Source organism: Rhinolophus sinicus, chromosome 14, assembly GCF_057876585.1.
Source record: "Rhinolophus sinicus isolate RSI-liver-muscle chromosome 14, RSI-T2T, whole genome shotgun sequence".
NCBI lineage: Eukaryota > Metazoa > Chordata > Mammalia > Chiroptera > Rhinolophidae > Rhinolophus > Rhinolophus sinicus.
In genome coordinates this window covers 42966599-42993312 of record NC_142514.1, presented here as the reverse complement: position 1 = coordinate 42993312, position 26714 = coordinate 42966599, and the positions used below count along the sequence as shown (strand labels likewise).

General features: G+C 42.9%; 1 protein-coding gene across 17 annotated transcripts in view; it reads right to left on the bottom strand.

Annotated features, from left to right (window-relative positions):
* FGGY (FGGY carbohydrate kinase domain containing) overlaps nt 1-26714 on the bottom strand; it is a 386336-nt gene that overhangs the window by 163148 nt on the left and 196474 nt on the right. For all 17 annotated transcript variants that reach the window (XR_016018635.1, XM_074334784.2, XM_074334788.2 and 14 more), the window contains one exon: nt 20492-20620. Coding sequence is in view for 16 of the 17 variants with exons in the window: in XM_074334784.2 (XP_074190885.2) it covers nt 20492-20620 (129 nt within the window). In the remaining variant the exon portion in view is untranslated. The remainder of the gene's footprint in view (nt 1-20491; nt 20621-26714) is intronic.

Below are 26714 nucleotides of genomic sequence, written 5' to 3'. Positions count from 1 at the left end.
TCACGCACCCCTGGACTTCTGTAGCATACATGACACGGGGACTTCTAAAAAGTCATACACTGTCTGCCTCTCCTTTTATTATAAAAGCTGCTGGAAGCGGGCACTGTCATACCTCAGTGCTTAGTAGCTCAGGCCCCACCACAGTTGCTAGCACAGAGGAGGAACACTTGGGGATGTAGGGCTACAGAAGACAGGTCCCCGTCCTGGGGTGCTCACAGTGCAGAGGGAGGGAGAGAGAACCCCAAGGGGAGCATTTCAGTGCAGGCATCAGGACGCTCGCTGCAAGAGGAACTGCAGGGGCAGCTGAGCTCACCTGTAGGGCTTCCGGGAGATTTCACAAGGAGGCGGGTCTATGCTGAGCTCTGTAGGAGTTAGCCAGGTGAAAGGCAGGCTGGGGGTGTCTCCTCCAGCCACAAATCCCCAGGGAGTGAAGGTGCTGGCTGCTCAGCAAGCAGGCCTTTCCAGAAAGCAGGATCTGATGGCTGCTGAAAGGCCTCTTACATTCCAACAACTTTCGAGGTTTTTCCAATGCTTTTTTCCAAATTCTACCTTCCCAAGCACGGCTACTTGTGAACCTCTGCTATTGTTCAGAGGCCCAGCAGCAGGGGGAAGTAAGACTCTTTCAAACTTTCTGTGTAGTTTATCAGAGTTAGGTCCCAGCCACCAGGCGACAGGTCTGGGACTGAGTCTGTAAGAGCACTGGGCCTACTCGCTTTCCCCAGGTCCCCTGCTCTGCTCAGCACTGTGGAGCTGCCCCTGCAAACTGGGCTGCCCCTCTCAGGCTCCAAGTCAGCTAAGGTCAGCCAGCAGACCTGAGGGAAGTGGAAAGCCAGAACATGTCTCTCCCACCCCTTCCCGTATCTGGCGTCTGCTTCTGCTCCACATCTTCAGCTCTGTTGACAGGGCCTCCATGGCTCTAATATCTGCTGGCGTCCTGCACCTTTGAACTCTGGTAACACCACCTCCTTCCTTTGTCCCTCCAGCCTAGGGTCCTAGCGGCTTCCATTGGCTGATCTCTGGCCCATTCACAGGGAATGTAGCCCTTCTTACCTCCTTCGCTATCTGGGTCACCATTTGAGGGTATGAAATGCTCTCTTGTTTACATACTTAGAGTAGTTTATGTTTTCTGGGTAGACCTTGAGTGATTCTGTTCCTGATCCAGGCCACAGAGGCTTTTGGATAGGAAGCAACCCTAGATATGAGCTCATTTTTTTTTTTTTTTTTTTTTTTTTTTTTTTAGATTTTTTATTAAATTTATTGAGGTGACAGTTGTTAGTAAAATTACATAGATTTCAGGTGTACAATTCTGTATTACATCATCTATAAATCCCGTTGTGTGTTCATCACCCAGAGTCAGTTCTCCTTCCATCACCATATATTCGATCCCCCTTACCCACATCTCCCACCCCCCACCCCCCACCCCCCACCCCCCTTACCCTCTGGCAACCACCAAACCATTGTCTGTGTCTATGAGTTTCTGTTTCTCATTTGTTTGTCTTGTTCTTTTGTTGTTTTGGTTTATATACCACATATCAGTGAAATCACATGGTTCTCTGCTTTTTCTGTCTGACTTATTTCGCTCAGCATTACACTCTCAAGATCCATCCATGTTGTCACAAATGTTCCTAAGATATGAGCTCATTTTAACTGAGCTCTTTCTGCACGCTTTCTCTCTGTACCTGTCTCACTTTATTCCCCTCCCCCCTCCTCCACATGTGATGGGTTGTCTTATCATCCTCATTTTGCAGGTGAGGAAACCGAAGCTTAGAAATGAGAAGTAACTTAACCAGGGTCATAGCTCACAAGAAACAGGGCTGGGAGTCATATCCAGGTTATCTGATTCCAAACTGCTAGTTTTCAGTTTTTTCTCCAAGATTAAAAACCCAATATCCAGGTCAATGTTTGCCGTATTTTGCCATGTATAATGTGCACCCATGTTTTTGGCCCAAACGTTCAGGGGAGAAAAATCTTTCATTTTAATTTTTTAATTCAAATTTTTATTTGTTTACACTTAGGTACTTGTTTTTTGTATTATAAAGGAATTTCAGCATCTATTTTTTTAACATGTTATGGTATAAGAAATCTTATGTAACAAATAATTACAAAACACAAGAATAGATACAAGGTGCAAGAAATTTTACGTACCGGTAACAAATTATCGATATTTACGCATCATAGAAGGCCAAGAGCTCTTTGTCGGTACAAGTTGGTCACAAGTTCAACAAAACCAATTATCGTATTCCAGGGTATTAGTTTGCATATGGATATCGTTATTGATTTCTAGAGTTACACTTTTAACTCATAAGCAAAAATAAAAGAGTTAAAAACGGAACAGATAAGGAATTAGTACTACTCATGTATAACACTCATCCTTATTTTTCCCTCACAAATTTGGGCAAAAAGATGCACATTATACATGGCAAAATATGGTACTTATCTGTATATATCAAAATACTAGAGTCTTAAAGATATTGGTCATGAGATCCTTAACCAAAAAGGGGTTGGTCACTGTGCGTCCACAGTGCTATCAATAAGTTCAAGAAATTTCTGATTGATGGACCATATTTATTAAATGTTCTACGGATACAAAGTACAGCAAAGTGTATCTTACAAGGGTCAATCAATCCTGAAAAGTGGTTAAAAAGTGGGAAAAGAGAAATGTGTGGGAAATATTTCTTTGTTTCTTCTCTCATTAGCAGATTCACTGTTGATACACTGAGGCTTAGAATATGACAACTAAAGCATTATAATGAGAAAAACTAAAATTTGGAAACAGAAAGACCTTGTATAAAATGAAGAAGAAAGTAAACAAGATCATATGGTTGCGTTAATATTGAGGAAATGTTTGAAAATAATAGTTTGATTAATGGTGGCTATATCACCATCACCACTACCACCATGACCCTCACCACCATCACCACCATCACCATCGTAACAATCAATATTATCTTCTCTTTTTTTAAGAGACAGCTGCATTCTTTCTTCCTTTCTAGCAAACATATCAGGTATCTAAGATAGGCTGGGTACCATGCTAAGTACTTTAAATATTACCTCATTTAATCTTTACAATAGCCATAAAACATATTATTTTCCCCTTCATCAGCTGCAGAAGCAAAGAGTCAGAGAGTTCAAGTAACTTGTCCAAGTTCACACAGATATAATAAGAGGCACTGACAGCAGTTGACCTTCTCTTGATTCCAAAGCCCATGTTCTTTCTGTACTCCCTCAATTTATGATGTTAGAATTGCCTTATATAAAGGAAATATATTTGGAAGGGTCAGTTATCATGGAATATTAGTAGGCACCGTGGGTTTAGAGTTTAAAAAATCTGAGTTTTGGCCCTGATTCTGCCACAAACTACCTGAAAGTTTGAACCGTTCCCTCACATCCACAATGAGAGAAATGGATCCCAAATGGAAGTCCTTTTTCAGCCATTCTCAGTACACAATTTACACAGTGCTTATAAAATGCCAGGTATAGTGTCGCCTTCCTGGAAGCAAGAGGGCAGAAAAAGTTCCTCCCGAGATCCTCCATTCTCATCTCTCTGAGACTTAGATAAACTCGGACCAGGCTTGAACAGCATCAAGGAGAGGCAGATTGTGCCCAATTTCCCCTCAGAGAGTTTCTCTATGCTCTGCCTAATGTCCGCTCAATTCAACTGCAGTGCACAGCTGACGCCCGCCGTGAGACCACTCGAATCCGAGAGCTGACAAATCTCATTTTCCATTGGCCACAGAGAGCTTGGAGGGGCCATCCCTGAGAAAACAGACCCCCAAACAGAGAGAACAACAAAGGGCAGAAGGAGCTTTCTTGTTTATGAATAAACATTTCACAATTCATAGCGGAATCACAGGCTGTACATGTAACATCAGGAAACAATTCACAAGATGAGATTTTGACAAGCGCAGCCCTCAACACTGCTGGGGCCCTTCATATGACTGTGCAAGTGTCAGTTTATTCAGCATTCTGTAGAAAGTTTAAAGGGAAAAACTAGCAGCTGAAGAAATAGGCGCGCGTGCGCGCACGCGCACACACACACACACACACACACACAAACAGTGACAAATTCAAATGCGTTTTCCCTGAATCTTGCACAATGATTGGCTAATGGTAGTTACTCAATAAATTTTCCTTCTATAAAAAAACAAATAGAAGAACAAGCTTACTGAGTTAATGAATTGATTCAGGGCCTTGTATTTAATGACTCCTACCCCTCAACATTAACAAGAATATAGTTCATATCAAGGAATATGTTTTAAAACAAAATTAAAAAGGAAAAATCAAAACTTTATGAAAAGTCTCCTATTTACCTTTTTGCTATCTCCCTCTTCCTCCTCCCTCTACCAACCATCTATCCCTCCATGCAAACATTTATTGAGTATCTACTATACTTATGTAAAAGAAAAAAGACTTCACAAATGTTATGATTAAGAGTCAGTTATCCTGTAATTTATCAAACCGCAACTGCTTTGAAAACTTTAAAGGGTTATATAGAAGAAAAACACCCCAAGTCCTAGCATTTGTGTTATAATTATCTCAGACTTTATAGTTACATAAAGTACTTTATAGCTTGCAAAGCATCCTCAAACACTGTACCCTTCATTTAGCTTTTAGAAAGTCCTGCGATATATATTATTATATTTCCAGATCACAGTTGAAGAAACTGAATTTTAGCGGGGTGAAGTAACTCAAGTTTACTTAGAGACAGAGGTAGGACTCAAACTAGGATTTTCAGTCTCCTAGTCTGAAGTTTTCCCCCCATGTGTTTGAAAAATAAAAAGGTCTGCTCTGGATGTGTTGGCATCTTGAAAAGATCCTCTTGAAGCAACCTCAGACATCTCTGAAGAAAAAAAGGATGAGAAGGGTTTTGAGCATAACCTAAGACTATATGAACTTAACACTCCTGATTTGGCCGTTTGGAGAAATGGACTGAATGATAAATTTCATCAAATGAGTTGCTTGACTAAGCTGGCTAAGAGGTTTAAAGGGTCCCTGGGAAGGAGGCTCTCTGGAAACCACCAGTCTCTTGTATGAAAAGCCGGCTCCAATGACTATACACTCCTGGTACAGTAAGAAGCATATGGAAGACATTTTGTCTGCAGAGGACCAAACACCAGTCAGTCTACATAAAAGAAGACACTGAATTCTATTCTTTTAGCTAATATTCATTTGTGTTACATGAAATATAACATATGGGGTCGGCATTATAATGTTGTGCTTAAAAACATGGGCTCATTCATTATGTGACTTTGGTTAAGTTTCTTATCTTCTAGGCCTCAGTATCTACATCTGTACAATTTGAATAATAGGACACTCCTCTTAGGATTGTTAAAAGGATTAGATGTGTCAATATATGTAAAGTGCTTAGACCAGTGCTGTCCAACAGAACATTCTGAGATGATGGAAATATGCTGTATCTGCCCTGCCCACTCACTACAGCAGTCGTCAGGCACTTGTGGCAACTGGGTACTTGCAACGTGGCTGCTCCAACTGGGGAACTAAAGTTTCCCTTTTATTCAATTTTAATTAATTGAATAGCTACGTGTGACGAGTGGATAGTGTACTGGACATTGTGGGTTAGAACGTGCCTAGAACTATAATCTCACGTGCATGCCCCTGTGCAAATGCCTTGATCGCTAGAACCTCAATTGCGATATCTGCAGATTCCGGATAGCAACACCTACCTTATAAAACGGCTATGGGGATTAATGCATGTGGAATAGACCAGGACTCAATCAATGGGAGCTATTAAATCTAGGACCCACAGAAGAGCTGGGCACAGGTATAAAGTCCTCTGCTTATTCCTGAATGTGCGTAGCAGATCCACGCCACCAAGCATTTCTCATGCTGTTCCCTCTGCTAAAGAGAGTCTTTCCACGATACACCCCATCCCCCGACAATCTACCTGGGGAACACGGACGGCATTTTGAAGACTCAGCCCTTCCATCAGAAGCCTTTTTCTGGCCATGCCCCCCCCCCCCCCCCGTCCCCCAGCTGAGGGGAATCCACAGAGTCTCTTTCTTTCATACTCCAGCCCCTGACACTCTACAGATTCTATCACTGTATCTGTAATTTATTCGATTAAATAGCTATTTCCATCTACTAGCCTATGAGCAAACTGAGGCCAGGGCAGGTCTGGACACTGCTCACTAATTTCTGCTGCTGTTTGACAAATGAATGAATACATGTAGCACAAGACATAGTGGTAAAGCACAGACATTTTCTAGATAAAGGTACCAGATTATATCATGGACAAATGCTCTGCGTCTTAAATGTGACTAATGGTAAAAGATACTGAAGAGTTTTGAGTGACAACTCATGGGTAGTAGTAAAATTATTACTGGAGCCTCACAACACACCTGGTTTAGAATTGTCAAAATCATTGGAAAAGAGGAAAGGTCCTAAAATCCTTACGGTTATTGAAAAATTGCCTTGTGCCTGACACTTTGCAAATATCATCGTGTTAAATTCTCTTATAATGATTTTGAGAGGTAGTTCTTGCCACAGTATTTGACTAATAGAGAAAACGAGACCAACATTTTCAGGTAACTTATCCCAGGTCCCTCATGGCTAGACTGGAGGAAGAAGGTGTCACATGCAGATCTACCCAACTTGAAATCTCGTGGAGCCTACAGAAAATAATTCCTTTCTTTTCAACTACGTACAAGAATTCTAAGCATTCAAAGACAGCATAGCTGAACTCAGATCTCTCTCAGGATTTATTGTTGTAATGCCACTAAAGCAAGCCCAAAAGGTCTATGTCAAGCCTAACAGATGAAGGGGAGTGAAACAGTTGAAAAGATTTCTGTGATCCTAGAGTTTGACAAAGCACCACCTTGGTCTTGGGAAAAAGAAAACAGTTTAGAATTCACCCAATCTAAATCCTAAAGTAGGTTTATTTAAAAAAAAAAAAAAAATCCTCTGTGATAAGTCTACAAAGAAATGTTAAACATCTTAACACTACCAACTTCCCCCTCCCCCGCAATCCCCCCTCCCCAAAGCCAGAAAGACAACAGAGAAGGTCTTTGTCTAAATGAGATGTCAAACACTTTTCCTAGATATTTGAACTAGTTAGGGCATAACAGTTAAGAACGAGGGCTCTAAAATTGGACTGCCTGATTTTAGGGTTGGCAGTTGGGCAAATCACTTACCTGTCCTGTGCCTCAGTTCCCTGATCTATAAAACTGGAATGATCATAGTGTGTAGCTCACAGGGCTATTGTGAAGATTAAGGGAGTAGAACAATGGCTGGATCATAGTTTACTCCATGTATTTTTGCCATTGTTACTCCTGACAACTCTCAGCTTTGGTGTTAATAGCAGGGCTTGGCATGACAGTTGAGGCACTCCCTTCCAGCAGGGTGCGTGCTGCGCCAGGGTTATTTAGATTTAGTGAGATTGATTGGAACACTTGTTTTCTGTCCTTGTGTATACAACTGATAACAGAATAATGGAGACCCAGGGGGATAAGAAAGATGAGGTACCAGGTAGTAGTAACAATCTAGCTGACGTTTTAAACATTACTGAGAATAAACCATAAGCTGTTTACATCTCTAAGAGCCACGATAACATATAGCACCATACCTACTGCAATTCAACTTGGTGATGGCATTTGTCACTTCTGTCTAAATGCCACACTCTTCCACAACTTGTACCAATTAGAAACCAAGGCAAGAGCTTTGGGCGAGCCAGAGACAAAGAATAGACCCTCAATAACTAGGTCTGACTCCTCTGTTCCTCCCTTCTACTCAGAAAGATCAAATCTCAAAGGTAGGCTAATATGTAATAGCTGGGAAATCTGAGATTTGGGGAACACTAGCAAAATCCACAGTAAAGACAAAGCAAAAACTAGATTTCAGAAATTCCTTTTTTCCTACCTCAAAACAGCCTCCAGATTACTTGGACAGTCTCATCTATGACCTCATAAAAGACAAGTTCTTTTGCTCGCAGGCTTTAGACATATAAAGGCTCAGGTTGAAATCCAATCCAAACGATCAAGCTAATCCACAAAAATTACTTACTTTCTAAAGTAAAGAAACCAAAATTAAGGGAACTGGCGAAAGTACCACAAATGTTTCTGATGGAATTAATCCTTAACGAGATCTAAAACTTTGACGCTAAATCACACAGCTGCCTTCTGACATTTTACAAATCAATTCAACAGCTCTGTATGGATCCCCAATTACAAACTAGGTACTGTGTTAGGTGCTAGAAATCTACAGATGGAAATTGTTTCCCTTCATTCTACAAGATCTCAATTTAGTCGGGGTAGAAAGATATACAGGCACTTACAAGATAGTATGAAACAGTGACTCAGATCTAAAGAAGTGCTAATGAAAGTAGGGAGCCCTGAGCCCTGGTCTTGGAGGGCCTCCTGAAGGAGGTGAGGCAGAAGTTGTGTCAGCCAGCAGGGGGAGGGCAGTGGGAGGGAAAGGCATTTCAGTTAAACCCTGAGACAGAAGACATGGTAAAACAAAGGCACAGGAGAAAGAAGTAATCAGATGCTGCAAGGTTGCTGGCTACATAATGTGAAGGGGATGGAGCCTTGTCTTCTGAAGACCTTGGATGGTGGAGCTCTCTGGGTCTCAGGATGGCAAGATCTCTGTTTGAGCCCTAGCAGCACACGTGTGCTGTGTAACCTATAGACTAACTTGCCTCTTTGCACCTCACTCTTCTCCGGGATAGGGTGAGAATAATGGCCTCTCCTGTACAGGGTCATTATCCCTGGTGTTAGCACTGTACCCAGCGTCCCAGGAGCCACCCCGCCAAGTCCTGAGAAAATGGGAATGGCTGCTTAACCTACGGGGGAGACATGTAGTAGCCTTGTGCCTGAGATACAGGAGTTACTAAATAAACGTTAGTGTCCAATTTCTCCCGGTGAGATAAGAGGACTAGGTTTCCTTCAGCAGCCGTTTCTTGCCCCTAGACAAATGGTTTCATTTATAAAATTATCTGAAGACTCTTTGAGTCTTGGAGGTAGGAACCAGCAGCCCTGACAATCACCGCAATCACGCAGAGCAGACCGGTGAGCCGCTTCGGGAAGATGCCAGGAAGGAGACCTGACTTGCTCAGACAGACTCTTTAGGACGCTGAAACTAAGGGAAGAGGCCTGAAACTTCAGAGAAAAACAGCTGGCAGGCTAGTTTTCTCTCCCTAGCCTCCGATGCCAAGCTCAGCACCTCCTCCCTTGGTATGAGTTTCGGTTCTATCAAAAACTTCCAGAGGTTTTGTTAGGGTTAGTTGAACATTGACAGATTCTTCAAAGCCTGGAATTCGCTCTGAGAGCCAAAACCAGGCCAAGTTTCTATGGGGCTAGGATTTCCCCGGGGGAGGGGCACGGGCCTCCACCACACCTAGACTGATTAATCTAACCTTGCCCCAAGCTTCAGACAACAAGGAGACAGAAAAGAAAAATAGATCCTGAAGCTGGATCCTGATTTTACTCCCCCACCCCATTCCCAGGAGAGTAGGGGTGGAAGTGTAAGGTGACTCCCACCACGGGGTAAGAGTCAGGCCAGAGTCAGGGAATTAAGTGATATGTAGAGCAGCTGGAGAGAGGAACAAAAAAACCCTGAGCAGAATAAAGGGCCCAGGGTTTTAACACAATAAATGACATGTGGCTGAAATAGTTTCAAGGAGAACAAAGGCTTAGGTAAATAAATAGTGTGCAAGATGAGAGCAAAAATGAATTACAGAAAATCCCAGGAGGAACACACTGGCATTTTTCAAACACTACAGTTGAAACGACATCTCTGCTTCAGCAGAGATCAAGATCCAGCCCTCCCATTCCCCCTCTGCACCTGCTCCCGACAGCCACCTTCTAAGGACGGCAGCCCTGGCCCAGGCTTTTACTCTCCGTTCTCCGTGCCAGCCCCAGGCTCCAAGGGGGACTTCATTTTGCTTATTTAACTTCAGGATTCATAGCTCTACTTTAAATGAATGAGTTCACTAGATATCTCCAGTGAACTAAAGACAATAGGTTTTAATGAATGCCCAGCTTAGAAATTGGATGAATTACCCTGCCTGTCTTGAAGTTAACAAGTTATTTTATTATCTTCTGGCAAATATGAGAGTAATCTTTTTCAAATTTAAAAAAGATACTTCCATACACTTAATTTAGTAATAGCTAGGGGAACTATAGAGAGCATCCAAAAATTTAAACAACTCTTGCCTTATCAATGGATTTAGGGGGAAAAACAAGAAAAGTTGTCAAATTTCCTGTCTTCTTTTCAAATTCCCTTCTTTTCAAGGCCCATCGCCACAAGCCTATTTCAGGCTACCCTTCACTCTTTCCTCTCCCCAAATTACCGTGTATGAAAATTACATAAAGCCCCGCTTGGAATGACTCTCTGGCTGACAACCAGTTTCAGTGGCTTGCCAATGCCTGGGGGGGACGCGAAGGAGGCACAAACGTGTCAGCGTCGTGTTCAGGGACTGTGATTCTGCCCCCGCCTATTTGATCTTTACAGCCTCCTCTTCCAGGAACCCGTTAGAGGTACCACAGGTTTTGGCCAAGTTGAAATGTTTATCATTTCCCAACCCCATTTTAGTGTCTTCACTTAAATTATTTTCTCCATCCAAAATACTCTACATTTCACTGTTTGCAGTGGAGAAAATATCGCTCATCCTGGGTTCAGTTCAAAGGCTACCCCTCCCACCACCCTGAAGGACCATGGTAGCTGATGTCCTGGGGGGCTGTCACCAGTTGTGTGGCCTTGAGCAAACTGCTGTGAAGGTCATACATACAGACCATCAAGCACATTTGTCATAGTGAAGTTACACAATGAATATAGCATCATTGCCCTTCCTTTGCCTCAACGTTTCAACTGACACTTCTCCCTTTTTCAAATTCCTATAGAACTTAATTATATTTCTATTTCTTTATATTACTGTCTTTGCCGCAGTAACTAATACAGTACCTAGCATAGTGTTTACAAACAAAACCATTAACTAATGTGTATATTTACTGGGTCGAGTGCTGGGGTCTGAAATTACACAGATGAACATGACCAGATTCCACCGCCCACAAAAAGCTCACCGCCTAAGTAGGGGAGACGAAAATGTAATCATATATTTAAATGTTTAAGTGTTACTGTCTATGTACTACATTAAATGATAGAGATAGGCACACGGGAAATAATTATTAGGCCACATGTTAGGCTGGGCAATAACATTACACCACAGTAAAGCAGACAATGTATGTACAAGAGCCACAGTATTCCGGTACATTTAACATATTTCACAGAACTGAATTGTGTGGGTTTTTCTTTACAGCTTTCAGCTGTGAAAGGCCTAAATATAGAAGGCGTGTAAAGTTTTCACTCATCTTATTGATACTGGTGGGAGAGTCCCCCTCTTAGGTTTCACGGTGGTGAATCACAGGCTGGCACACTTTAACTCTCTAGGTTAAATTCATCTCAGGAACCTGTGACGATACAGATCAACAGCCTAACACACTCTCTTTAAACAAAATATAAGACCTTAGCTTTCTTTAGACCTGAACATTTGATTCAAAGATTCTCCATGTTTCCTGGGGTTTTTTAACCTTTTTAATGAAATCATCCATGGCTAACTCAGTTAACACGGGCTCGGGTGAAGCTATATAAGTAAGAGGGGCAGACCTGGAGTCAGGTGGCGGAGCAAAGTTCTGCTCTCCATTCCATCACACGAACTGCCTGAGTCTGGGTAAGTGTCATTCTTCTCTTTAAATGGAGGTGGTAAGAATGTAGCCAGCCATAAGCTCGTTGTCCACATCAAGTGTTTTCCGGTAGTGCCTAGCTCAGGTTCTGGGTCAGCACACTTATGGATTCCTTTATAAAGTTCATCCATCTCACATTTGGTCTTCCTCTCTTCCTGCTGCTCTTGTTTCTCCCAGCATTATTGTCTTTTCCAAAAACTCTGCCTTCTTTTTTAATTTTATTGGGGAATATTGGGGAACAGTGTGTCTCTCTAGGTCCCATCAGCTCCAAGTCATTGTCCTTTAATCTAGTTGTGGAGGGTGCAGCTCAGCTCCAGGTCCATTCGCCGTTTTCAATCTTTAGTTGTAGGGAGTGCAGCCCACCATCCCATGCAGGAATTGAACCGGCAACCCTGTTGTTGAGAGCTCATGCTCTAACCAACTGAGCCATCCGGCCGCCCCTCTGGAAGCTCAACAGCAGCTCGTTGTCTTCAATCTAGTCATGGAGGGTGCAGCCCACCGTCCCATGTGGGAATCGAACCGTCAACCCTGTTGTTGAGAGCTTGCACTCTAACCAACTGAGCCATCCGGCCACCCAAGAACCCTGCCTTCTCATTTTGTGCCCAAAGTAGGACAGCTTCAGTTTTGTCATTTTTGCCTCCAGTGATGTTTCAGGCTTAATTTGCTCTGTCTTTCTGGCAGTTCAGGGTATCTGTACAGCTCTCCTCCAGCACCATATTTCAGGTGAATCTATTTTTTCCCTATCAGTCTTCTTCACTGTCCAACTTTCGCATCATACATAGTAGTTGGGAATATTAGGGTGTGGATGATCTTAGCCTTGGTTTCTAATGACACTTCGTTGCTCCTGCTGAGCTCTCCTAATATTTCCACTGTTGCCCTTCTGAGTCTCAGCCTGCTCTTGATTTCTTGGCTACTGTCTCCATCTGAATTGATGACTGAACCAAGGTAAGTGACATCTTTAATACTTTCAATGTCTTCATTGTCTATGTTAAAATTGTTTATTTCTTCTGTAGTCATGACTTTTGTTTTCTTGATGCTCACATGCATGTATACAAGTGTACATACATGCATTCATACATGCATAATAAAATGTACATAAAAATATATACATGTGTCTATATGGGAGATTATGGACTCCCCCAGCAGGACAGAAGCTCTGTAAGAGTAGGATCTTTGTTCACAACTATATCCAACACATCTATAACAATGCCTGGTACATAAAAGGAAGCCATCACCTATCTGTTATATAATGGAACGAATCTTTGAATTTCTCTTGTCTACTGCTATCATTCATAATGTAGATCTGCTGATATCACATTAATCATAGCTAAACATACACACCACTGCCAGGCAGTGTTCTAAGTTCTTTACAGATATGAGCTCATTTATTCTCCAAACAACTGTAAGGCAGATACTATTATTATTCTCATTTCATAGGTGGAGAAACTGAGGCATGGAGTGTCAGGCGACTTCCCAACTGGAACCAGGATTCACATCAATTATATGTTCTAACTGCTGTGCTGTTTCCTTAAGATTTTTCATTCTCATCATCTTCAGAAGCCAAATTCTCACATGAGTACAGTGCACGATACTGATTAGACTTATGGAAAGCTGGGGTGGCGGTGATGCTGCTGAATGATATAATTGGAGACTAGTGCAATTTTTCTATATTCCAAGAATATTTTTAGTTTCTCCAGACATCTCCACTGGCTGCAGTGTGCCATGAGAAAATCCCTAAGATCTCAGCATGGGGAAATCAAAAAAAGTATTTCTCTTTGCTCTTTATGATGACTTATATGAACGCACAGTGAAGAGAAAATGGCAAACAAGGAAATTAACCAGGCCTATGGAGAGATAAGGAAGCAGCCAGCGGTTGAGACGTGAGGCTGCCGCCAAGGGGTGATAACGAGAAATGTGCATTTTCCCACCAACAGCTGCTGATGTGCAAGCCCCAAAGTAAACATTAGTGCTCATGGATATTATATGATGTGAAAGGAAGCACCATGTGTTGAGTTTTTGTGCCATGCAAAACAGTGGTCTTTTGGGGTAAGCCTATTCTTGTAGCCAGTGACGCAAGTGCAATATTAGACCCTGGGCCCCCAAACAAACACTTCTCCAGTAGTCCTCTACCTTTTGAACTTGGAGTAGGAAGTCCCCCTAACAGGTGGTTGGCAGTGTCAGAACCTGGGGCTGGGTTATTCTGTGTGTTTTTGTTTTTGTTCCCAAGCTCAGCAAAGGAAAATAGCAGCTCATCTTTTCAGTTATATGCAAATATACGAGAATAAGTAAACTCTTCTGGTTAAAAATTCCCTCTAAATACCCAATAAGGTTCTAAAGCTGATGAGTTGGTCAGAGATTTGCTTCAGATCAGGGGCTACCTCCTACCAGGTGAGACATCTGCTCCATTCACTAGGTAGCACTGGTTCAGCAGTCTGACACAAAGGCTGCACCAAAGCACATGTGAAGTCCTGGGGAGCGACACACAGGTCAGGGTTTGAGTCTTGGTCCAACCCTTCCTGATCTTGTAACTTTCTCGGCAAATCCCTTTACCCCCCGGAGTGTCCGTTTATTCAACCATTACAGGAGGTAAAAATACCTGGGTGATGGTTTGAAAATGGCAAGTCAGTACACAAATGAGATTAATATCAACATTAATCAACAAAATTAATATCAACTTTAATATTACCTATCTCCCTACCATGCAGTCAAAAACTAACTAGCCTGGTCTAATAGCCCTGGTCTTATTCCCCATGACTGGCAGAGCCCCAAACACCTGAAATCATTCCGTCTTCCTAATTTGGAGGTGGTGCAGCACAATGGGGGCAGGGCCCCTGGCTGATGCATTAGGACACCCAGTCTCAAACTTCAATTCTGACTGTAATTTGCTGGGGTGACCTTGGATGCTTCCCTGCTTTTCTGGGCCTCAGTTTTCTCATCTGCAAATTGAAGAATCTGGTATAGAGAATCTTGGAGCAACCTTTTAGTTCTAAAGACTATGATCATTCATTATCCAAACAGAAGCATTTGTATCAAATTAAAGACATTACCATTTCAGGGCAGGTTCACAACCATATATCCTGAGTTGTGTGACACAAGAGCCAGGCCAGGGGGAGCTGGCTATAGCCCCAGGGCCGTAATTCCTCCCAACTTCTTGACCAGAGAGAAAAAAACTGGTGTCTCAGCTACAGCCCGTCTCTTGCAGTCCAGAGCAGCACAGATCTCCAGGAACGCCTAGGAAACCCGAAGCTATCCTTCCCCACATCTCCCCTCTACCCCTCGCCACAGTTCATGCAGCTGCTTCGGTCTCAGGAGAGGGGGTTCTCATTAAACTAAACCTCAACTTAAACTGATAAACTCAAAATCACATTAACAAAGACGCTCTCCCCCCTCTGATCTGCATCCTGGAACACCCAGAATTATCCTTGCTCTAGCTGCTCAGGCACTGGCACTGCTTTTCTCCTTCCACATTCCCGGCATGACTTTATCTGCTCGTCTAATCCCCCTCCTTTCCTTACAGACCATCTGCCTCTTTGGGTCCACCTCCACTTTCTGGTCGGCTCTGCTCCCTCCTGCCCCCAGCTCTCGGCCTGAGCGTGCGCCTGGCTCCTTCTCAGCACACTTCTGGTTTGGTCTGACCTGTCTACCTGGCAGTTGCGCATCATTGCTGCTTCTGACCCATGTGCCCACTGCCAACTTGCCCCGCGGCTGTCTCCTCTGGGTACCAGGTAACACCTTCCGCCTTACAAACTGGCTGCCCACGCCCCACCCCAGACATTCAGACTCAGACTCCTCCGAGGGATAGGCGCCTGGGAATCTATATTTTTAAAAGGCCCCCTCACCCAGATTTAGCAATCCTTGTTTTTGATCTTTCATTTTAATTTCTTACCTTAATTGATTCTCCGATTTACTGAGGACTGACGGGGTTCTGTGATGGATGAGGACCACACAACGGTGAACACGATACGGTGGGAAAACTGACACAGGTGCAAAGTGTTGTAGAAACACGTGGCAGGGAGTGATTCACTTTTTTCTAAGAGTGGGGTTAAGTTTGGAAAAGTTCCCACAAGGGAAGTAACATGTACAGTGAGTGCTGAGGCACGAGTCGGATTGTCTGGGTAGAAAGGGCAGGGGAGGCCGCCCCAAACCCAGCGAACTCCATACACGAGCAAAGGCACAGAGGCAGGGTGTGCGTGATGTGTTGAAAAGACAAGTGGGACAGTGCGGCTGGACTCGCAGTGAGACAGATGAGGCGGGAATCATCCTATACTCCCCACTCCGCAGCCTTCACTTCAGTTTTCCTACCTCACAACTACTTTCACTAAAGAGTTAATTTCCTGAAATATATGTTGACAACATACTTATATGATAGCAAAACCCTTATTTTGGGCTGTTTCCTGGCTTCTACTTCTATTTACAAATAAACTGAATCGATGGAGGGAAATACCATCAATGGAGACGTTTCAGGTTAGAGGACGGTTTCTCATCCTCAGCACTACTGACATTTCAGGCTGGATAGTTCTTTGTTGTGGGGCTGTCCTGAGCATCGCAGGACGTTTAGCAGCAGCCCTGGCCTCTACCCACCACATGCCAGTACCATTCCCCCGTTCCCCCGGTGTGACGATCAAAAAATGTCTCCAGACATTGCCAAATGTCCTCTGGGGGGAGTGTGTGTGTGTGTGTGTGTGTGTGTGTGTGCGTGTGTGGTGTGTGTGGGGGGGTGTTTAAAATCACCCCTGCTTGAGAACCACTAATATAGAGAAAATACACACACACGAGCTTTGGAGTCAGGCTCAAGTTCAAATCTTGCCATACTAGTTATGTAATTATGGAAATGTTATGCTTTCTGCCTTTAATTTCCTCATGTATAGAATAGGAAATAACTTCTACCTTGAAGGATTATTGTGAGGAGCAAGAGATAAAAGTATGTCAAGTGTCAAAGTACTTGGCACACAGAAGGCAAGTGAGAATGGTTATAACAATAGTCGTACAAATAAGAGTAGCAGTTCTAATATTTGTTTGAATTAATGACAATGCTGTTGTTGGTATTAGGAAGAAAAGCCTAATTGAAGTTTAAAAGTTACAGTGAGTAAATAAATTTCAATTTACAAGAAGCAATAATCGGGTAAGAAATGTTGCAATTACATTGCCAGACATCACTTCCTCTAGGAATTCTTTTAAAATTCTTCACGTCTCAATTTTGGACACATTCTATGTTTTCCTAAGACACTCCATACTTGGCACATATAATTGCAATTGTTTATGTAATGTTTATTTTCTCTACTAGACTACAAACTCCCAGAAGTCCAGTTCTCTCTCATATCTACTTTACACCCCCATCAACTAGTAAAATGGGTCATCAATAAATATTCATTGAAAAACTTTTTTAAAAAAATATTTGTTACTTGCTCAAATGATATTTTAAGGGTCAAATCCAAGAGTAGAATGGATCACATTTTAACAGCTAAGACATTCCATATAGCACAGTGATTACAAGTGCGAGCTTGGAATCAGATGGCGTGGATTTCAATCATGCCTCTACACCCACTAACTGTGTGACTTTGGGCGAGGCAGGCCATCTTTGTTACTAGCTTCATCGTCTCATTGGACAGAAGGAACAAAATAATAGCATGCATAAAGTTGCTCTGAGAATCAGCATTGCTTCCAGAACACTGACAATGGTGAGAAGAAATTGGCATGTTTTATTATTCACTGGAACAAACTATGTTTTGCTTTAGGAGGGCATGGACCAGAAACTCTTTGCAAGACTGGTTAAACCAATTCTGCTATTAAAAGAGAAGGGGTGAGAAGAGAGAGAAAGAAAGTTCAAAAATCTTCATTTTGACTTGACTCTGCAACTCAGATGAGGAATTTAAGCCAATGCAACATATGGCCCAGATGAGCAATTTAAGCCAGTTCAACATCTGGCAAGAAATCCAGTATCTGGAACCAAAGAATGATGCTAAACCTAGGCACACAGTTTACTCTTGGCCAACACCTGCAAACATGATGGGAGCACAAAGGATGCTGATTCCTTCATGTCTAGGAGTGGATCAGGGAGTGCTCCAACCACACTCTTCTGCTTCATGGAGAACTGAGCCAGGTATACTTACAATATAGGGGCAACTGCCTCTGTAATACAAAGACACTGTATTTCTCAGTTGTAATATCATTCCCTCGTGGAGGACACGCCATTCATTCATTCATTCATTCATTCATTCATTCATTCATTCACTCATCCGCTAAATATGCACCAAGGAAGGCTCCTCCACACGCAGAGCACCATGCTGGATGCTGGGATATATGGGTGAAACGGCGAGTGCTTTCTCTCAGAGTTTACAAACTGGTAAGTGAGACAAAATTGTACAGCTTGATAATGTGTACAGTAATGGAGGCAATCCAAGAGCAAAGAGGAAGACGTGCATAAGTCAGCTTGGGGCAGTGAGGGAGGGCTCTCAGAGGAGATGCCACCTGATGCAAGATTTGAAAGACTATTAGAAGTTTGTCTGATCGATAAAAACAACTGAGAGGAGAGGGGCCTCAGAAATCAGGTTGTTATTGCCGTTCAGGACAGCTGGGGTGCTAGAGCCAAGAACAGACCTTGGAACAAAGTTAACACTATTTTTATAAGCTAGAAAAATAACAGCAGCAGGAGCCCGGGCCAGAAGCACCCCCACAAAGAGCAAACAAAGCTACTCCTATCTTCTGGCTGTCTGCTGGAGAGCTTACTAACCAGCACCTTAAGAACAAAATGTTCTTTTATCTTCGGTTTTTATGCCCACAAAGTCCTTCCGCTTCTTTTCCCAGAATCAGAAAAGGCATGAGTTGAACTTTACTCGCTTCTTTTGTCTTGGCCCCCCAGTCCCATGCTTCCTTTGCGAATGAGAGTCCAGGAGGATTTCTCCAAAGCAGTGTACTGACCCCTTTTACTAGTCAGAATGTGGGGTCCAAGGGAGGTCATGCCCGGTCAGTGCTTGAAGGGACCGTGACTGTCAGGGCTTGTTTGTGTGAGGCCTGGATAGTATCCAATTTTGATCTCCAAAGCTGGATTCTTACTTGACATTCAGTGATGTCTTAGCATGGAGTTCATCTAACCATTTTTTGAGGTTGTGTCAGACCTCAAGCTATATCAGTAACTTAAAGTAGTGAATCCTGTGTTCTGTTAGAGAAGCAGGAAAAGAAAACTATGATCAGATTCATGGGAAGGCAGATGGAGTCCAGAAGGCTAAGGTTCTCCAACGCCTAGCCAAAGGAAGGAGCGTTTTCCTGTATACTTCTTACCAGGGTAGTAACTCAGAGAACTTCAGGCACCTACCTACATCACAAATGCTCTCTGTGTCTGTCCTTAAAAATCAAAATCTTGACATTCAAATCAAAAGCATACACTGCTCACATTGAAAAGGGAGAGACACACCCTTGCCTGTAGTCACTATTATCTACCATTCAACCACCCCACGTGTATTATTGGCTGCTCTCTATTTCTCAAGCACTGTACTAGATCCTAAACACACAAAAATGAACAAGACAGACATGTGCACAGATCAGTGAGAACTACCCTACTCTGAAAGTCCATGGACTATGTAGAAGAAAAAGATATTGTTTAATAATCTGCCACATAAGGAAACAGATTAACTCTCACTCTACAGGTTAAAGCCATTTCACCTTAGTCTTGCCGTCATGTGACTTTATTCGTGTAATACATTTATTACGCACCTACAGGAACCAGACACAGGGCTCAGCACAGGTGATACAAGATGGATACTATAATGCCCTGCCCTCAAGGAGCTCCTATTCTAGTGGAAAAGACAAGTGGATAAATCAGTGATTATAATACAATGTGATCACTTCTTCAATAGTGGTAGGCAAAAGTACTGAAAGGAGGACAACTTAGAGAATGTCTAAATGAATCTGAGTGTTCCAAGGAAGGCTATGCAGAGGAGAAAGCATCTGATATGAGTCTTCAAGCCAGAGTCGGAGTTAGCCATGGAGGAAGCAGAGGACCAGTCATTCTGGGAAGAGCATAAACATGCAAAGACAAAGAGTTGGAATTCACGGCCAGAGTTCTGGGAGTACAATTCTATGCAAGTATTTGAAAGATAATTCTTGGCTGTTCTATGAAGTGTGGACGAGAATATCTTTCAAAGTTTTTCTGACTATGATCCATGGTGAGAAATTCATTTTCATCATGGCCCAGTTTATACATGCACATACACATAAAATGGAAACAGAGCACAAAACAAAGCTTGCTTTGTAAGATGTACTCTGATGTTTTAAATTCACTATCCCCTAGCACCATGAATGAGACATAGTAAGTATTTAACAGATCTTTGAAATAATGAATACAAGAATGCTATGTTTCACAGTTATTTAGGATATGAAATCAAGACTACACTCAAGTAAGTGGATATAAGATACAAGACAACTATATTATGGAAATACATCAATTAGACTTGTAAGAGTTTTGGAATTCCTTTAGAAAGAACGGTGCAGGTAAACACACCATAGTCATATATACTAGTTGGAAGTGAACCTATCTTTTTCAAATTTTCAGGAAACCAAAGAACCATCCAGATATTGATTCAGATCATTTTTTTCTATTATTCTGCATGGAGAAATTAATAAAGTTATAAATAAATTCCATATTTGATAAAGTTCTATAATTCTGTCCAAATGCCTAACTGCAAAAAGATGTCATTGCTGTATTTTGAGTCACCAACCCTTGATCTTTGCTTTAAAACCAGGAAAGGAGTGTCTTAGGTGAACACAGCGCTGGCCATGGACACAGAGGAGGAGATTACCTAGTCCTCCCGCATGGGCATCAATAAGCGAGGCTGCCACAGCGATTCCAGCAGGAAGGCCAAGGTCTCTTGCGGCCTCTGGTGTGAGCCCATTTCCAAGAGAAGCTCCGGGAGGCAGCACTTGGTTTCCTGGGTAGACATGAGAAAAAACAAACACGCGTCAGTTTGAAAAACACAAAAGCGGACCTAGGATTTTCTTAAGAGAACCCGTCTGCTCCCTCCCCTTTCCTCTGCATTTCCTCAACTTCACAAAGATAGAAACCATGCAGCCACAAAGGGTCCCTTTGCTCATTCGGTAATAGTGTATGTTCTTAGTTCTTATGGATCACACTCTGGGGTGCTTTACAAAGCCAAGAGCTCTAAGGCACCTTTCAAACTGGAGAAACATTCCATTAATAGGAAATTTCAAAAGACATAAACACAGTGGCTACTTGAAAACAAGATTAAAATGGTCAAACTGTTAAATGGGCCTTCTCACACAGCAGCTCTACCAGCATACCCCACCCCCACATACACACATTCTCACATCCATACATACTGCCTAATGAACATATATTTCTAAGGAAGGTGAGAAAATTTACTCATGTAGTTGCTTCTAATCAGAGGATAACAGAGAGAATAATTTTGTTCCAAAAAAAATTTCTTAAAAGTTTTCCACAGTTGGAAAAGAAAGCCCAGTCTAAACTTTGCAAACTTTACAAGGTTGCTACTTGCACAACCATAGAATACAATTTGAATGGTGTTCTTTGGAGTTGTGTAATGCAGCGACCCTGATATTTCAAGTGACCTTGAATTCCTGTAGTCAGAAAGGCCTTCAGTTAAGAATTTATTGATTGTCTTGCTTTGTGTGGGTGCTGTGGAGCTGTAAATGGCGGTCCTTGCCCTCAACCTACTTAAGGAGAAGAGTTCAGGACACAGAGAATGGTGTAAGTCAGAACCAAATGAAATAAGCCATCTGCTCTCAGGTGTTTAGAGAGGCTGAGTACTCCCCCTCCCCATTGGCAAGGAATTTATAATACGTGTTTCTGCAGTGCAAGGAAAGGTGGGGTAGACTCATATACATGCTAAGATTCCTCTGAGCTCCAACATTCTAGGCTTCTGAATGTGTGGTCGGCAATTTGCTGCATACCAAGACACCTACCACTTGTTCATTGTTCCCTGGAGCTCCAGGGATGGGCAGAGGTGCTTCAGAACTCCTAGGGGTGGAGGTCAGGGTGAGGGTCAGAGTGAGCAGGAGGGTGAATGACTCACCACACTTTCCTAACTGGAAACAAAGCACCTCCACAACACCATTTTTATCCATTATAGGTAATAAGCATCTTTCTATAATTGAATTTGAAAATAAAGTTTAGATAAGAAAAAGAAGAGGAAGACGAGTGAAACTGCTGCAATGGCTTCTAGAGTTTCATTGTCCAATAATAGTAGCCACTCGGCACATGTGGATTGAGCATTTGAAATCTTAAGAAGTTGGAATAACTGCAGGGCTGAATTTTTCACTCAATTTTAATTCATTCCATTTTAAATTTAAAAACAGATATACAATTCAGGCCCCGAAAAAGATTCAAGTATGTTTGGAACAACTTGGGTGTGCAAATCTACTTTTCAATGTTAATTTAAGAAATCTAAATCAATTGTTTAGAAATTCAGTGTCTGAACTGAGATGTAATCAGTGGAAAATACACACCAAATGTCAAAGATTTAATCCACAAAAATGAATATATCTCATTAATAATGTTTATATAAATTACATGTTGAAATATGTGGATATATTCCATAATATATATTAAAATTAATTTCATCTATTTCTTTTTACTACAATGTGGCTATTGGAAAAATTTTAATTACATATGTTGCTCATATTATAGTTTTATTGGACAGTGCTGGTCTAGAGGTTCATGTGACGTGCTCCAATATTCGGGTGGAGAGCAAGGAGAACCTCTAGTCTGCTGTGCCTGCCCAGGCCAGCAGAAGACTGTCAGAGAGCAGTGGACAGTTGGGCTCTGGCCACTGTCTTAGTTATGCCACTATGTCTAGTTTCTAGCCCATAATAGGCAGCACTTACGTTTAGTGAGCACTTCTGTCCCAGGGGACTGCGCTGAGGACATATCATGCGTTTTCTCACTTCACTGTCACAAGGACCCCATGTGAAAGATATTATTATTGTCCCCATGGCAAGGATGGATGGGGTGAGGCACATTTATCAGGGGAAAGTAAATTCCCCACAGTGACAGAGCTTACGTGTCAGAGCACAGGCCATGGATTCCACTCTAATATCAAACCTGTGCCCTTATTCATTACATTATATTTTGGTGCAGCTACTAAAAAAAAAAATTAAGTGAATGAGGGAATGAAGAGAAGCATTTTTGGAACAAACATTATGGATGTTTAAACAGTAGCAGTTTGAAAATCATGCCCACTGCACAGACTTGTTTTACTGTGCTTCGCTTTCTTGCGCCTCACAGATGTGTCTTTTTCTACAAACTGAAGCAAGGCCCTCCACCAGCAAAGTGATTATGACCCGCCTTCTTATGAGACTCGCTTTACTGCGCTGGTCTGGAACGGAACCAACAGCATCTCTGACGTATGCATGTACATTCAATGTTCTTGTTTTTAAAGGGCTACTTTTCATAGGAAGGTCAAAATGGGAATTTTATTCCACCTTCATCCCAATCTTCACAAATGTAGAAGGTGTAATTGTCATTCAAGGTTCCAGACAGAAGGAGGATGAACAGGGTAGAGTACCCTTCCCAGTCTTCCGAACCATCCTTTAGAAAGAAGCGTGACTGGTGAGGCACAGACAGAACCCTGGTCTTACGGTCAGGGGTTCTGGATTCCAATCGCGTGCTAGAAGACCACAGGTGGATTTCTCAGCAGGCTTCGCAATGGAGCAAAGGCCCTAAAGACAGGAGACTGGCCAAAGGGCTGAGTGAACTGAAACATCAGCTGAGGTGGGAACTGGCAGGGGGTGGAGGAGGCAGGTAAGGTTGGAGAAGCCAGTGAGGAGAGTGCATGCGCTATAAGCCAGGGGAAGGTGTTTGAATTTAATCAGGAAGACCCCTGGGGTCTCCAAAGGAGCATTAGGCTAGGGAGGAAGGTGACTAGATTTGGGTATTTTTCAATATCTCTCTGGCAGCATGGTAGCCAAGGACAGAATGGGGTAAAAGAAAACAACTGTGAAGCTATTTCAGCAACCAAAGAAAAAAGAGGAGGGCCTTCCTGAAGGTATTGGCAAGTGAGATGCAGAAACAGAGGCCGACAGGAGAGATTATGTGGAGCAATAAATGGCAGGTCATGATGGTGGCCTGGATATGGGGAGTATGGTAGATTGGTACATGTCACCATCAGGATCCCCATTAAGGATGGACATGCTGCCCACGTGGGCAGGTGAGGTTGGCAGACAGCCTCCGGCTGCCTGCTCCTTCAGGCCACCTGACAAGGTGATGTGTTTTCCAGGGCAGCCATACCCAGTGACTTAGCAAAACATGAGCCAAAGGGCTCCAATGGGCAGAGCTCACTCCAGAGCACTCTGTTGGGTGGGCCAAGGGTGGTGGGATTGCATCACGATTCCACGTCTCCCTCTGTCGATCATACTCCCGCCCCCTTTCTTTCACAGGTGGAAACCCTTAGAAAACATCTTTTACCCCCAAATCTGTCTCAGCCTCTGCCTCCAGAGAATCCAACCTAGGGCAGTGAGCCAGGCCTTCTCCTCAGCCCAGTGGTCTAGGAATGAAAATAAATATTCACAAAGATCAACATTCCTGCTTTGAGCCGGAACCACAGCCTTCAGGAATAGTCTATCTGGACCCTAAGCAGGAAGAAGCTCTGTTTATCTAGAGACCAAAAGGAAACAGCTTGGCATAACACAGGATGACAGAAATAGGTGGCCCTCTCAGAGAAATCACTTCATCAGATCACACAAGTGCATCTGCTAGAGGTGCATTGAGGGGACTAGAGGAGCTGTCAGAAGCAAGCTTTAGCGCATCTTGACAACTTTTCCCAAAGTACAATCCTCCTTTCACCATAAAATTAAATTATTCACGGCATTGGTTTTCCCAGAGGTAATCAGGGCTTTACAGCCTCTGCATTTGCAAACTCTTCCCATCTTCATTCAACCATTCACACATGCATTTTAACACACATTTCAGTCACAAAGGTAATAATGATGATCGCCATCGATTTTCACCTACCCTGTGCCAAGATCTAGGTGTGGACGCCTCTGACCTCAGAAGACTCACACTGTTCTGTGTAAACCAAGGTTCTCAGGACCAGTTTAAAATGCTTTAAAGGTGGAATGTATGTGGTGTTTCCGGAGCACTAAGGAGGCATGGCGAGGTTGGCTCAGGGGAGTGGAGGAAATCAAGATGAAAGTGACATCTGAGCCTGGTCTGGAAAGACAGATGGCAGATTGCTGGTTTCAGAGTTATCAGACTCAGGGGAAATGGATGCCATTAGAGCAAAAAGCAGGTTCACTGCTGGGAGCCCCACGGGACAGAGTGCTTGAGGCATTCAGTAGGCTCGCAGAAAGGACACCGGGAGGAGCAGAGCAGTGGGGCCCACTGGACAGAGAGCAGGGGACCTCAGACAGGACAACTGAGGCAACGGGGCCCTGCCAGCTGACAGTTTGTTTTGTAAGATAAACCTGCAGTGTAGAGAAAGGCTCAAAGGGGAAATAGTTTTTTATCTTTAAAACAATCAAGCTAACTGAAAAATGCAGGCTGCAAAACATTATGTAGAGTACGACTTCATTTTAAGAACAACAAAGAAGGTAGATGGTCTATTTGTAAAAATGCATTCCTGGTGGGGGGTGGGGGGGGGGATACAGAGAAAGGCTTTCTCTGGATGGAGAAATTATGAGTGATTTTTTTTTTCTTTTCATTAATCTACAGTTTCTAATTGTCCTCCACTGAACGTACATTTCTTGTGTAACTTTTTAAAAGGTATTTTCCCCCTTAAATATGGTCAGCGTAAATAAATTAGACACATGTATTCAGCAGAATACTACACAGCCATTAAAATGCATGAGGGAGAATTAAGCTATGGATTTGGAAGGATGTCCAAGATAAATTAAGTGAAAATAACAAGATGCAGAATAGTATTCAGAGTGTAACCCCAACTGTGAATACAAGAATGGAAGCACATATTATACTTCCAGAAAAGTCCTAGAAAAATACGCGGAATATCATTACGCAGGGCAATTCTCCTCTACCATTTGTGCTTCTGTTCTATACCATGACCTTGTATTTCTTTTGTGATCAAAACAAACTCGTTTAAGTTAACAGCAAAATTATATTGCGGAGAATACTTTGCATCTTTCCTAAACCCTGCTCCTCAGCCTGAAGGCAGGAGAGACTCCCATGGACAATTCACTGATTTTCTTACTCTGGCATCTGGCTGGCTTCTGTCCCTGTGAACACACCCTCACCTTGGGGTGTAAAAAAAAAAGTAATTGCGTTGAAGGATCTTCGGCTCATGTCCACTGAATTCCCACTCAGATGGGCAGACTCCGTGTGAACGGTCCCAAGCTGGAGCCTACAATTATCTGGTGGTTGTACCCCCTCTTCACAGGCGGGGGCTGCTATTACACCAAATCTTCCCCTACCAGTTTTTCAATTATCTATGACTAATGAGCACTTTGGGAACAGTTTCAGACACACACATAATCCTCTTTCCTGACGTCAGCAGCAGAAATTAATGACAGTGTGGATTGCTGGAAGACAGAAAATGCATTATAATGGTCAACAGAACTGTTATCCTCTCCAGGAAGGGGGAAATGGGGGTTGGGGTGCTGTATTAACTGGAAGGTTCAGTACTCCTTTGTATTCCCACAAACATGAGATGAAACCCAGGGGGAGAGCTGGCTCAAAGCCCATGGAAATGTCAGAAAGGTTTGGGCGAGGGTTTGGGCATGCGACCCTGGTTCTACCATGCTCAGCTCTGGAGCACAGGTCCTTGCTTTCTGTTTGCCAAGGTCAACAGGCCAATCAGATTGGCCAGGACAGTGAGAAGTGACACCCTGCCCTGCCAGCATAGAGCAACTCTCAAACAATAGGCTGGAGTTTGTTTAAAAACATGTGGTGGTTTGCATGAGTTTGTTGTTTCACGCAGGCATCCCATGTGCTGGGGCGGTTTCAAAGATGGTTAAGAACTGGTCCAATTACGGTGACGCTCCAAAGTGACGTGATGCATGAACCCTCACTAAACAAAACATAATACCGTCATGTGC